The sequence below is a fragment of the Rhineura floridana genome, chromosome 4, assembly GCF_030035675.1.
Source record: "Rhineura floridana isolate rRhiFlo1 chromosome 4, rRhiFlo1.hap2, whole genome shotgun sequence".
Lineage (NCBI taxonomy): Eukaryota > Metazoa > Chordata > Lepidosauria > Squamata > Rhineuridae > Rhineura > Rhineura floridana.
The window spans coordinates 84,042,696-84,056,462 of record NC_084483.1 but is presented as its reverse complement, the minus strand read 5'-3'; the positions used below and the strand labels follow the sequence as shown (position 1 = coordinate 84,056,462).

Below are 13,767 nucleotides of genomic sequence, written 5' to 3'. Positions count from 1 at the left end.
ACCCATTGATTGCAATGTAATATGATCCTGAGATAGGGCAATGCCCTTCAAATGCAAGGGTAGATTTAATATTGAGACAACTGAAACGTCTATTAGTAAATGATTATCTGCACACTGCGTTTTCAAAAAGGCTCCCTTCTTGCTGACTTAAAATGTGTATAGCTAGCAATAGGACCCTCTCCATGAGTGACACACTTTCCTAACCTAATCGTAGAAGTAGGTGATTGGTTTTTCTGTAGTTGAAAACAGCAGAAATTAGTCAAAAGTAAGTGTTAGGCATAAAATATGTTATGATCTGAGGAAATGTGAACATATTAAAAGTTGTGTGGGTTTTTAATGCATCTTGTCAAAATTGACAGTCAATTCAGAAAATTGCTGCAAATGGTATGCCAAATATAACAGAAACCTTTTTTTATTCTATTCATGTGAAAAATAAGTTTGTTGTGTTATAGGCATCTTTGGCAAGATATACATTGTTTTGTTTTGTTTTAATATGTTTTTAATGGTGGTTTTGTTTTAATATATTTTAAAGTCTGTTTTTATGAAGTGTTAAAGTGTTTTTAGTGCTTTTGTTTGCCACCCTGGGCTCCTACTGGGAGAAAGGGCGGGATATAAATCTAACAACAACAACAACAACACATTGTTATGGTTCATTGCCATGCATTTTAATCTGGGTTATATAGTTTTATTTGCTAATATTCAGTATACTGTACCCACTGAGCTCTACTGCTTCAGAGCTGCTGCATGCCTTCTAGACGATATATACTGCCTCATTTAAACCACTTACATGCATCCATGTTGTGTGTGCATATGCAAGGGTCTGTGCACATACATACACTCAGTGAAGATGACTATTTTACTGGTCATGATGGTGGCTACATGTCCAGATTTTCCAATGTATTACAGCTTTTTTACTTTTCTAGTTGCTTCCCAAACAGACAAATTAAACATATCTTTAAATGTTTTCTGGTCTGGATGCACTGTGGAGCAGGAACAGTCTCTGAGCCAGAGTCTGCCAAACTCAGGCTCCCAAGGAGTTTGGGAGGGAGTTCTCCATTCAGACTTGCCTTTATAGCTTTCCTATGCTCTTTTGTACTCAGTGCATGAGGCTACTTTGGTAGTGGCAGAAGGGCCAATTGCTGATCCTCAAAATAGCCAGCTCAAGACTGGAGTCATAGCATGGAAAGATGATGGAATGGGGTGAAATAGGATCGATGGCAGAATGGGAGAAATGTCAGTGGTGCTGGCCCTTGATGAAGGGGATAGAGCCCAAACTGGAACTAACTTCTTTTAAACTTTGCTTGTGCAACTAAGGTGAAATATATGAGTGCATTTGGGTCTTAAACTCAAGCTGGTGTAAGACTTTGGGATAAGGAAATTCTGATGCTAGAGCTGTCTGTAGACTGTTGGTTACACCCATATCTCTACCAAGTCAAAATAGTTCATAATAGCTAATGATGATTATAATAGTTTAGTCTTAAAGAAATAATGTCAAAGAAGCAGAATTGAACATTTGGGAAAGAGGGAAAGCTGGATTTTTTGAAACACATTTTCAGTGTTTCTATTTCTTTTTTTAAATCCTAATTCCTCTATTAGCTCTGTGTTGGCACTTGTTATTTTTGGTGTTCTCAGTGTATAACTGTCAATTCAGTCTCACAGTTACATAATAGGGCTAGAGAAAAACTATTTTTGTAAGACGATTGCCTATGCAATTAATGTTTCAGAGTTGTATAAATGTGATTTTATGGTGATTGGTGTGGTATTCTCAGTATTTTGTTTATACCGCATTAAAATAGGAAAAATGGAAAGCTAGTAGAAATCATAGACAATGATAAATTAGGAAAAATAATGCATACTAAGGATAGAAACCTGCATTAAAAACATTTGGCTGTATCCATCTAAGTTATAATCAGAGTAGATGCATGCATAATAGGCATGACTAACTTAGGTACATTAATCTCAATAGGTCTACACTGAGTAGAACTTAATTGGATACAATCCATTGTCTTACTCATGGCCCTGCTTCTAACCAAATATCTATGAAGCGGGACTGCAGATGGTAAGGAAAGAGAACTTTGTGCATGCTCATATTGTCAAGAATAGCTAACTTTGGTCAAGCTGAAATGGGTCAACCAGAGAGAATTCTGGGAGGCTGTGGTTCCCTAGGGCTCCCTACTGGGGGAGATCCGAGGCTCAGTGTCAGACAGACAATTTGCAACCTTGCAAGAGGATGCAACTGAACCTGAGCTGTTATCCCTTATCGGCTTCCCGAGATTAAAAGTCAGGAACAGGGGGTGTTATAGATCAGGACCCCTGGGTGATGCTGTCTAGCTCCCTCATCTTCAAAGGCTTCAAAGGAGTGGATCCCAGCAGGGGCAAAATATGGCTATTTGCCTCCCTCCTCCTTGTTGACTGACAAACTCCATAAAAATGAAGGATGTTCTTTCAGCCGTTGTTCCCTTTTTCCATCTACCTCGACTCGCTGAAGTTTGACAGAGAAATGCCGGTTGGGAACCAGGCAGCTCTTCTGTAAGTATAGGATCTTAGCTTAGCTAGATCTTTGTTGTATTCTTTGTCTGTATTGAACTCTCCTTTGTTATGCCAATGTACCTCATGTAGCCCATCTGAGGGTGATTAGCTTTAAAGAATCAAACTGTTGTTCTCTTTTGTATATACCATTCTGCTTACCTTTAAATAAACTATTCTTTTATAAATGGTGTGTATTGGCTTGGAACTAGCGATTCTAAATCTAGTCCTTGATTGCTGAACGCTATTGAATACCGTTTATTACTGAGGGTTAATCCCTTCAATATTCACAAAGGTATCTGAGATCCCTTCTCTCAGAGAAAGGAACCAGGAAGAAGGTTGGTGGCAGAACTATGGAGTAATTGCTCCTGAAGGAGGGAGCGTTGTTGCCTGAGAAGCAGAGACCCAAAGGAGTTGGGACTGTTCTCAGAAGCAAAGAACCCCCCTTGGAGTGCTGAGGGCAAGGGACCCCAGGGGGACAATGCTTTGACACATATGTCCTTCTCTCTAAATATGTTTGAATACTGAGAGTATTGAAAGCTGGTTCTAGGGACTGAGTCGTGGTGAGTTTGTAAACTTTTTTGTAAATCAGCTAATTAAAGTTTTAATCTATTGCTTTAGGCACTAGATTTTGATCATTCTTACCAATTCTTCCCTCATGTTACACTTCCATATTGTGTTTTCTCTACCATTTGGCAAACAACATCTATTTTCTCTGTGATTATATCTACAGCCAGGAGCTCAGAATCTTCAGGAAATGCCTACTGCTATTTCATACGTTCACTTGAAAAATGTTGCTTTACCTGATTGGTCATTTTAATTAAAAATTTACTATGCATATCAGAAGATATCCTGTAACATTTTAAACTGAATATATTAAATATATAAGACTGGTAGTTTTAATGCAGTAGGTTGAATAATATAGGTGGTGTTTGGAGAGCAAAAAGAATACAGAAACCAAAGGGGAAAATTGGGAAAGGAAGACTTGGAAAGTATGACACTAATGTATTTGTGTAACCTTTTTGTGGTGAACTGTACAGAGAGAATTGTTGTTTCCTTCATTAGTGGTTTTGGTTCAATAGCTGGGGGTAGAGTGAGGGGGGGGTCAGAGAGGTGAGCCTGATCTCAGGATATTAACATGTACCTTCAGATGGAGGAAATGAGCATCAGTTGAGCAGGCTGCAGCTTTATGTGCTTGTCACTAGGGATCCCCATATGTCCTGGGATCTGCAGCAGTCAGACCTCAGTTGTTGAGAGCAGAGGGCTCTCATTGATATTCATGGCAGATATCTCGGCTCTATCTGCCCAGAGCGAGTCTGTTTAATGTTGATCAGCTGTCCATCTGATAAACTGAGTAGATACAGACATTTTTCTCCAAGGGCTGCCCTGACAATAACAGCAGGAGCATCAGGATGTCTTGTTAGTCTCTCTCCCTCCTCTTTCTCCACTCTAGGATGTGTTACCCCTACTTTAGACATAAGGTTATGACAGAATGTAATTTCGTGTCCCAATTAATAGATGGCTTTTATTCTTGCCTCTTTCTGAAACAAAAAGGTTAAGTTTATTATTTATTAAATTTATATCCCACCCTTCCTCCAAGAAGGAGCCTAGGGCAGCAAACAAATGACAAAACACTAAAAACACATATAAAACATTAAAAACAAAACATCTTTTTTTTTAAAAAAACTCTTTTAAATCTTAAAAACAGTTCCAGCGCAGATGCAGACTAGGATCAGGTGTAGACTTAAAAGGCTTGTTGAAAGAGGAAAGTCTTCATCAGTTGCCAAAAAGACAACAGAGACCACGCCTGTCTAATATTTAAGGGGAGGAAATTCCAAAGGTTAGGTGCCACTACAATAAAGGTCCACTTCCTAGGTTGTGTGGAATGGATCTCCTGATGAGATGGTACAGTAGGGCCCCGCTTTGCAGCATTCCACCGATACAGCGGTTGTCAATTGCAGAAAGGCCCTGCTCCTATGGCGCTTGTTCCACTTTTACAGCGTTTTTCAGGCGCTGGGCACCATTTTAGACAATGTTAGTCAATGCGTTCTGCTTTACGGCGCATTTCGCTTTACAGCAGCAGTCTGGAACGGAACCTGCCATTATGAGCGGGACCCTACTGTATCTGCAAGAGGCCCTCACCTGCAGAGCACAGTGATTGACTGGATTTATAAGGGGTAAGATGATCTTTCAGGTGTCCTGGTCCCAAGCTGTATAGGGCTTTATACACCAAAACCAACACCTTGAACTTACCCTGGTAGCTCATGGGCAGCCAGTGCAATTATTTCAGCAGCAGGTTAGCGTGTTGGCAATGTCCTGCCCCAGTGAGCAGTCACAGCTGGTACAAAATGTGGTGGTGCAACTTCCAGACCAACCTCAAGGGCACCCCACATAGAGCGTGTTACAGTAATCCAGCATGGAGGATACCAGTGCATGGACAACAGTGGTCCGGCTATCCTGTTCCAGATATGGCCGCAGCTGTCTTACCAGCCAAAACTGATAAAAGGTACTGTTAGCCGCTGAGGTCACCTGGGCCTCTAGTGACAAAGATGGATCCAGGAGCACTCCTAGCCTATGAACCTGCTCTTTAGTATCTTAAAAGTTTCACTGTCCCATGCACCCATTGCCATAATTTATCTGATAAAATGCATATAAACAGAATGCTGGACTAATTTGATAAAACTATCCTCCCTTGTTGTGGTTGTTCTAACTCACAATTACCAACACTAATTAGAGTTGTCAGTATATATTTGAAGAACGAAGGTAGGGAATCCACACTTTGATTTCTTTTAAATGCTATTTTATATTGCTAAGTATTTCAAGAAATACAGTAAAGATCCCTGTGCCAGGGCCAAATTACACAAGACATCAGCCACTTATTTAACCAAGCATACTTAACCTGGCCCGTTATATTTTGGAGAAAAAGCAGCCATGGGGCTGTACAGGTTTTCTGCTGATAATTTATTTATTTATTTATTTGTTTGTTTCATTTTTAAACCGCCCATAGCGAATAGCTCTCTGGGCGGTGAACAAAACAAAACAAAAAATTGCCAACTACCTGGCTGCTTTCTGGCCCCGAAGCTTGCTTGTAATAAACAGCACTTTGGAGAGCAAAAAGGAACCAGGTAAGAAGCTGTCTTCTGCAGAAAATGAGCACAATGCCTCAGTCTGATTAGTACTAGCTACTTTTTCATCAAGCTAGAAGCAGCCAGGTTAAACACACTTGTTTCAATGCGTGACTGTCACTTTTAGCTTGGCCCTCAAATGGAAGCAAACGCAATCAGAGGGGGTTGTCAGGCAGGATAGGCCCCAAATGGTATGTTCACAAAAGTACTGAATGCTATATTTACATTGATAAGTACCTCCATCTGTTACAGGTTTCAACATTTTTGTGTAGTAGGCAACAGCTGTTTTACAACTAATTGATCTATTTCCTGTCTTTGCTTTAAAGCCAACGAAGTCTGGCAGAGATTACAGAGTTGATTCACACAGCTTTCCTGGTACATCGTGGAATAGTAAACATTGGTGAATTGACATCATCGGATGGCCCATTGAAAGACATGCAGTTCGGTAATAAAATAGCTATCCTAAGTGGTGATTTTCTCCTAGCGAATGCATGCACAAGCCTTGCTCAACTGCAAAATACTAAGGTAATGTGGGTTTTATTACTTTAAAGGAAGCTTTACTTTGTATTTCAGTAGATTTCTCTGCTACCTTTTGTGAGCTAGTTTTGTTACAAATCCATGCCCCTTGAGGCAACAGATGTCATATAAAATTGTATGTGCTGCCCAGCTTTCTGAAAATTTACCAGATATATGTCAACTATGTCACACTGCGTGCTATAAATCTAACTCTGTGTTAACCACATTTACTCTCAAAGATGTCACCAGTAAGATAGCAAACCTATGCCCGTCATATGCAGAAATAATAAAGTAAATTGAACATTGTTCAGTGAAATTCTAAACTACTTCCCTTTTAAATATTAATAATAGTGTTTAGTACAGATTTAAAACTAGTGTGTGTGGGCAAATATATCATCTTTTCCTGGGATTTTAGGTCTGCATCGTACATGACCTTTTTCTATTCATGTGAAAAGTCCAATCCATCCTTGGACATGTGTTCCCATGGAAAAATGTGAATGTGTGGATTATTCACATGTACTAGATAAGGATAGAACTTAGAGCAACAGTGTTTACAGGAATTGCTGGTTGGTTATCTTGGTTATGGCCTGGTTCACATTCTGTTTCATGTACATAAGGACAGAGAGATGTACTGTCTTGTCTGCTGAACATATTCTGTTTACATGCATGCTAACATGCACAGAAAGTTATTTTGTGAACTTGATCTTTACTGCATTTACTATCAAGGAGGAAAGTAGCCATAAAAAATTCGCAGTTTTACTCAAACTGATGGATACAGTACTTCTCGTTATTCTGTCTTTAAGTACTTGGGCAAAAACATGTAATTATTTCAAGCTTGCCACAAATCAAATCTGTAGCAAATTGAAGCATAGTAGCCTAAAAACCACTTGTGCTGCTTAATCGCTTGAGAAATCATCTGAAAGTTCTGCCAAAACATGTTAACACTTTCTCCCACTTTTGACACCTGAATGCTTTAATACTTTCTATATACCATAAGTAGAATACAGGCAATTTATTTATCAACTCATTCTTTCTTGCGTCTTAAAAAGCCTGAACAGTTGGAATATAAGCTGTAAAAATTCTTGACAGTTGCACTAACTTGACTTGGTATTCTTTTGAAAGATATGGGTTTTTTAGATTTGTGTGTGTATTTTACATAAAGTATAGAAAGCCATCAAGTTTTTCCACCATTATTTTTTTTTCTGCTTTGTGAAATGAGATTTCAGCTCACTTACTAACCCGTTGTTGAATTTGATGATATATGACTGGGTTAAGGCCAGAAAAACCCTTCTATACACACAGAATTCTATACACACTATACACACTTACCTGGACTCACTGGGGCTTCCTTCTGAGTAGACATGTCTAAATTTGCATTGTAATAGTCCATATAAATATTATGCCTGATCATGCAGCCAGTTCCTGTCATTTGAAAGCCAGATAGTCTAACTCTTATGCCAACCTAATTAAAATGTTCAGATAGCTATGAATTAGAAGTCACACAACACTGGACACCTCCATCGCTTGACCCTGCTCTATTTGACTTCCTAGTTCTGACCTGTAATGCACAAAGAACTTCTACCTTAAGTTGGAGAGCAGGTGGAGCTGTTGCTGCTGTTTCCTCCCCTATTAAGAATCCTTGGTTTCAGCATGTAGCCAGGAAGAATGGATTTTAGGGGGGGGGGACCTGCACAGAAACTCTAGTATGCATATGTCGAAGCCCTGGTTGGATTGTGGAATACGGAGATGACCCGGGCGGTTGACACGATCGCTCCCATGCGCCCCCTCCTATGTAGAGCTCATACAGCTCCATGGTATACCGTGGAGCTGAGAGTGATGAAGCAAGAGAGGAGGAGGCTTGAGTGCAGATGGAGGCGAACTCCTGACGAATGCAATTATGCTTTGGTAAGTGCTTCTTCTAAGCGGTATATAGTAGCGGTGAGGGCAGCAAAAAAGAGATATTTTGCTGCCACAATTAAGGCATCTCTCTCCCGCCCGGCGGAGCTCTTTAAAATTGTACGAGGGCTTTTACATTCTGGCCCTCGGGATATTATGGAATCATCTGTAGCCCGCTGTGATGAGTTCGCGAGGCACTTCCAGAATAAGATCGCATGCATTCGCCGGGACTTAGACTCCAATGTTATGACAGTGAGTTCCAACGAAGCATCCAGAACGCGGTCTTGTCCTTATTTATTGGATGAGTTTCAGTCTGTACAGCTTGAGGATGTTGACAAGATCCTTGGACTGGTGCGGGCGACCACATCTGTTCTGGACCCTTGCCCCTCTTGGCTGGTGAAAGCTGGCAGGACCGGAACCGCCGGCTGGGCCAAGGAGATAATAAACGCCTCTTTGAGAGAGGGAGTGGTCCCTGACTGCCTAAAAGAGGCGGTAGTGAGACCACTCCTGAAGAAATCCTCTTTGGACCCAGATAACCTGAACAACTATAGACCTGTGGCGAATGTTCCGTTCTTGGGCAAGGTACTGGAACGGGTGGTTGCCGGCCAGCTCCAGGGGCTCTTGGATGACACTGATTATCTTGATCCATTTCAATCCGGTTTTAGGCCCGGTTTTGGCACCGAAACAGCCTTGGTCGCCCTGTACGATGACCTTTGTCGGGAGAGGGACAGGGGGAGTGTGACTCTGTTGATTCTCCTTGATCTCTCAGCTGCTTTTGATACCATCGGCCATGGTATCCTTCTGGGAAGACTCACGGAGTTGGGAGTTGGGGGTACTGCTTGGCAGTGGCTCCGCTCCTACTTGGTGGGTTGCCACCAGAAGGTAGTGCTTGGGGAACATTGCTCGATACCCTGGACTCTCCATTGTGGAGTCCCGCAGGGATCGGTACTGTCCCCCATGCTTTTCAACATCTACATGAAGCCGCTGGGTGCGATCATTAGGAGTTTTGGGCTGCGTTGTCATCAGTATGCTGATGACACGCAGCTCTATTTCTCCTTTTCATCCTCCTCAGGTGAGGCTGTTAACGTGCTAAACCGTTGCCTGACCACGATAATGGACTGGATGGGAGCTAACAGACTGAAGCTCAATCCAGACAAGACTGAGACGCTGTTGGTGAGTGCCTTCTCTGCTCAGATGGTGGATGTTCATCCTGTTCTTGATGGGGTTACACTCCCCTTGAAGGAACAGGTTCGTAGCTTGGGAGTTCTTTTCGATCCTTCCCTGTCTCTTGAGGCCCAGGTGGCCTCGGTAGCACGGAATGCTTTTTACCATCTGCGATTGGTAGCCCAGCTACGTCCCTATCTGGACAGTGACGACCTCGCTTCAGTTGTTCATGCTCTGGTAACTTCTAGATTGGACTACTGCAACGCGCTCTACGTGGGGCTGCCCTTGAAGACTGTTCGGAAACTTCAGCTAGTCCAGAATGCAGCGGCCAGATTGTTGACGCGGACCAGAGGGTCCGCTCATATAACACCTGTTCTGGCCCGTCTGCACTGGCTTCCTATTTGTTTCCGGGCTAGATTCAAAGTGCTGGTTTTGACCTATAAAGCCCTACACGGCATGGGACCGCAATACCTGGTGGAACGCCTCTCCCAATATGAACCTACCCGTACACTACGCTCAACATCTAAGGCCCTCCTCCGAGTACCATCCCATCGAGAGGCTCGGAGGGTGATGACTAGAACCAGGGCCTTTTCAGTAGTGGCCCCCGAACTGTGGAACAGTTTCTCTGATGAGGTGCGCCTGGCGCCGACGCTACTATCTTTTCGGCGCCAGGTGAAAACCTTTTTATACTCCCAGGCATTTTAAAGTGTATTTTAAACAGCATTTCCGTATTTTGGATGTTGTTTGGTTCGTTATTGTTTGTTTTTTTTAATTATTATTATTTATTGTATTTATATATTGTGCTTGTTTTTATCTTTTTGTACACCGCCCAGAGAGCCTTTGGGCTTAGGGCGGTATATAAATTAAACTAACTAACTAAATAAATAAATATAATGCTTTCATTTTTGTTCACCGTTCTGAACTGCTCAGCCATATCTAGACTTGTGAGGGGAATAAAGTGACTCCTAAACACTACAGCAGGTGGACAGGTTGGCTCCAAGATCCTCATGCATTGGTGGGTGGTGGATCAGGGACTGCACACATGCACATTCTCTCACTCACACACATACATTGGGAGCACTGTGGGATGGAGTTAAAGCCTCTTCCTGCACAGTCCTGATGCATACAAAATCACTGTTACTGTGCTACTAGTGATCTTGGCTGGATCATGAGGGCTGGGTGGGAGGCTTTAAGCCTGTGCGCAGAAGATTGCTGTTCCTGCATTGCTACTTAGCATGGCTAGCAGCCGTCTTTTCCCTACTGCCCATTGATCAGCTGGACAGTGAGGAAAGATGAGTAAGGCTTCCCAGGGCTTGTCAGGCTGTACAGAGAGTGGCCAAGGTTCACATGCGGCTGGCAGGTTGCCTACCGATACGCTACACAGCACTAATATTATACCCCAGGCTCTGTGGAATGCTGTTAATTTCTTGCATTCCTTGCATATAGGACCATTTTCCATGGCAGATTCATGGGAAGCTATTTAGTGACCAGTCCTACAGATTATACTGTGCTAGCAGTGGCAATAATATAAATGTGTGTACCATATTACAAAGAGTACTGGCCACAAGAGATCACAATGATTGAATTTCATATTTGTTTCAGTGGTTACAGTTGTGGTATGCAATATATTTTATATCCAAGATTTTTCTTATTATTATGTACCATTAGTCCCAAACTAATTCTATCATGGTGTTATGGGCCATTGTCTGAGCTTTTGTATGATGCGTTTATCTCTGTACTTCTGTCAAGGCAGACAGTTAAATGTGAAAATTTGCAGTTATAATGAAATGCAGAGCTGTTTTATAATTGCCAAGGGTAAAATTAGCAAAGTCAATTATTTTCCCCTTAGGCTTTTCCCTGTAGATATTAAAGGGCTGAAAGATAATTGCCTTAGGTAACACTTTGATTTTTAAACAACATTAAATATAGGAATTGCTGCTAATCTTGTAACAATTTACCTCTTTGCCCTACTGTTATAGAATATAACTACTGAAGGACTGAACCTGCACTGAAATGTCAATTACAGTATGAAACTGCAAATGGCGTGAACTCCTTACAAGGAGGACTTGTGTTGTGTCCATATCAGAACATCAGTGTCTGTCTTGGCAATGAGGTCCATGTCATAGCTTTCTTAATTCTTTGTGGTGTGAATGTGCCACTTTGCATAATAACCTGTGAACTGTATTATTTAGCAAATAGCTATTTCAGAAAAATCATGATTATTTTCCAAATTTAACTGAAACTGCTGGGGTTTTTTCTGCTGGAATCCTATTCGCGTGCGTGCGAGAGAGAGAGAGAGACTTAGTGTAAATGTTATGTTATAGTATAATTGCAGGGTGCAAACAGGGCTGTCAGATCCACTGTCTCATGGCCAACTCTATTGCTGATTTAGCATACAAGTAAAGTATTTGAACTGCACAAAATCCTTTGCCGATGATCGGATTCCCAGTTCAGCCACACATCTGAGGAGACACCTTGATCTAACTACATTATTGATAGCTGGCACTTTTGAACTAAGCAGGGGCTTGCTATTGTGTTAGACCACCTTTTTAAGTTTTGCAGCTTTTCAATCTGTGGATGAGTGACAGTTAACCTGTGAGTGTGATTGGCCTCTTCATATTTTTTATTGTGATTGTGAAAAGGCTTTGAGTGAAGTATCCCCAAGAAGTCCTGTGAAGACCCATGGTGTTATTTTTCAAAATCTGTATAGATAAAAAGGGACAGGTCTGCTTGGAAGCCCCATACATTGATCCTGGAAGAATGTCAGTTGCCCTGGCTCAGACAGACTTGAATTTATACCAGATGCTGGGAATTGCAGGTGGGGAGAGGTCTGTTCAGGCTTCTCATAGGCATCTGGCTGGCCACTGTGAGAGACAGAGCGCTGGACTGGACAGGCGATTGGCCTGATCCAGCAGGATCTTGTCTTATTTTCCTAATTACAAAGAAATGGATTTTGAATGCCAACACCTGTATTTTCTTCCCTTGCCCCATTGTCTGAACCTGGCACTCTTTATGCAGTTTCATGTGTGGCTGAGCATATCTTGTACATAATCTGAGATAAGTGCCCAAAAACATAACATGCATACCAATGTGAGTGACAGGTATATCATAAAAGGTGCCTATCATTGCCTCAGTCTAGAAATTCCTTGGCTGCAAGATGTTCCATGTGTGCTTCTGAAGTGCCTTGCCTTTTTAAATTCTGGGTTTACAAATAATGTAAAAATAGATTGTATCTTCATAAAACTTTAATTTGAGGGGATGAACTGTAAGCACCAACTTTCTTCATGGCATTCAAGGATGGCTTCCAATTAGATTTAACTAGCTAATAATGTCTTACATGCATTTATTGTCTAGATAATGTGGATGAAAAACTATGAAAGGGAGTGTATTTCAACTACTATGGCAAGTCTGGATTACTCCTGGTTTGTATTTACCAGTTTTCTGCTCACTATAATGCTTTCTAAAGAATCGGTGGATAGTTTCAGCATTTTATCCTGGAATTTTATGCCAGCAGAACTGAACAGCAAATTTTATTTTGCTACTCTTTCAAGGCTGTGGTTGTACAGTATCTGGGCAGTGGTAAAGTAAGTGTTGTAAGTCTATGTGCTATGACACAGGAGCCTTCTTCTGGTCATAACTAAGGATCTGACAGAGCATTTAAGGAAGCCAAGATGGAGAACACAGGGATGAATGGGAGATTCATCTTTTCACTTTTGTGGATTTATAGCAGCAACTATGTAGATTCAGGCTGGTCTGAATTTGGAATCATGTGAACAGTGTCAGTCTCTGATATCAATGCATTGGGCCCTTAGTGCAGATGGCTACTCCAGCAAAGGGAGAGTTTGGTATGTAGTATGAAACACTAGTGTTTGGTATGTGTGTCTGTCAGTTGAAGCTATTCACAAGACAATATTGTTTTGTTGAACATTAGTTGTTTATAAATAACCAGTGGCACAGATGTACTACTTATATAGGGGATGGATTTCCGTATGTTAGTTTATGTATTCCTAAAGGCATAAATATGTTGCTTACCAAATAAGCTATTTGTTTACATAAATATCGCTGATTTATGCAAGCAGATCTTCCTTCTGCGTGGAATCTAATAAATGATTTGGTTCATTAAACTAACTGGCTATGTTGAGCTGGTTTTGAGCTGAGCTTTCATCCCCCCCCCCACATACACACTTTATATGAAGGGATTTACTGTTGTATCATGATGAATAATATACAGTTTGGGCTGACATTAGAACACAAGGGTTTATTAGTATTTGCTTCTGAGTAAGTGTGCTTAGGACTGGGATCTAAATCATATAGTTCTATTACAACAAATAGTATTTTGTTATTGCTTATTGTCTGTGATAGCTACACTATAGAGTAGGGGTGAGGAAATGCCAACCTCTGGGCCAGTTCCTCCTTGCCCCATCCCCCTTGCTGAGTGGAATTCTCCACCCCAGCTCATTTCTGAGTTGGGCCTGCATAACTGAGAAGGGGAGGGTGTAGGGGGAGAGAAAGAGAGAGGAGGGAAGAGCAAAAGTGGGGA

The 13,767-nt window shown here is 41.5% G+C and overlaps 2 protein-coding genes across 4 annotated transcripts in view; one reads left to right on the top strand and one right to left on the bottom strand.

Moving 5' to 3' along the window:
• PDSS2 (decaprenyl diphosphate synthase subunit 2) overlaps positions 1–13,767 on the top strand; it is a 123,345-nt gene that overhangs the window by 72,130 nt on the left and 37,448 nt on the right. For all 3 annotated transcript variants that reach the window (XM_061623519.1, XM_061623518.1, XM_061623517.1), the window contains one exon: positions 5,978–6,176. In XM_061623519.1, the coding sequence (XP_061479503.1) occupies positions 5,978–6,176 (199 nt within the window). The remainder of the gene's footprint in view (positions 1–5,977; positions 6,177–13,767) is intronic.
• LOC133383223 (uncharacterized) overlaps positions 1–13,767 on the bottom strand; it is a 53,425-nt gene that overhangs the window by 18,499 nt on the left and 21,159 nt on the right. The window lies entirely within an intron of this gene.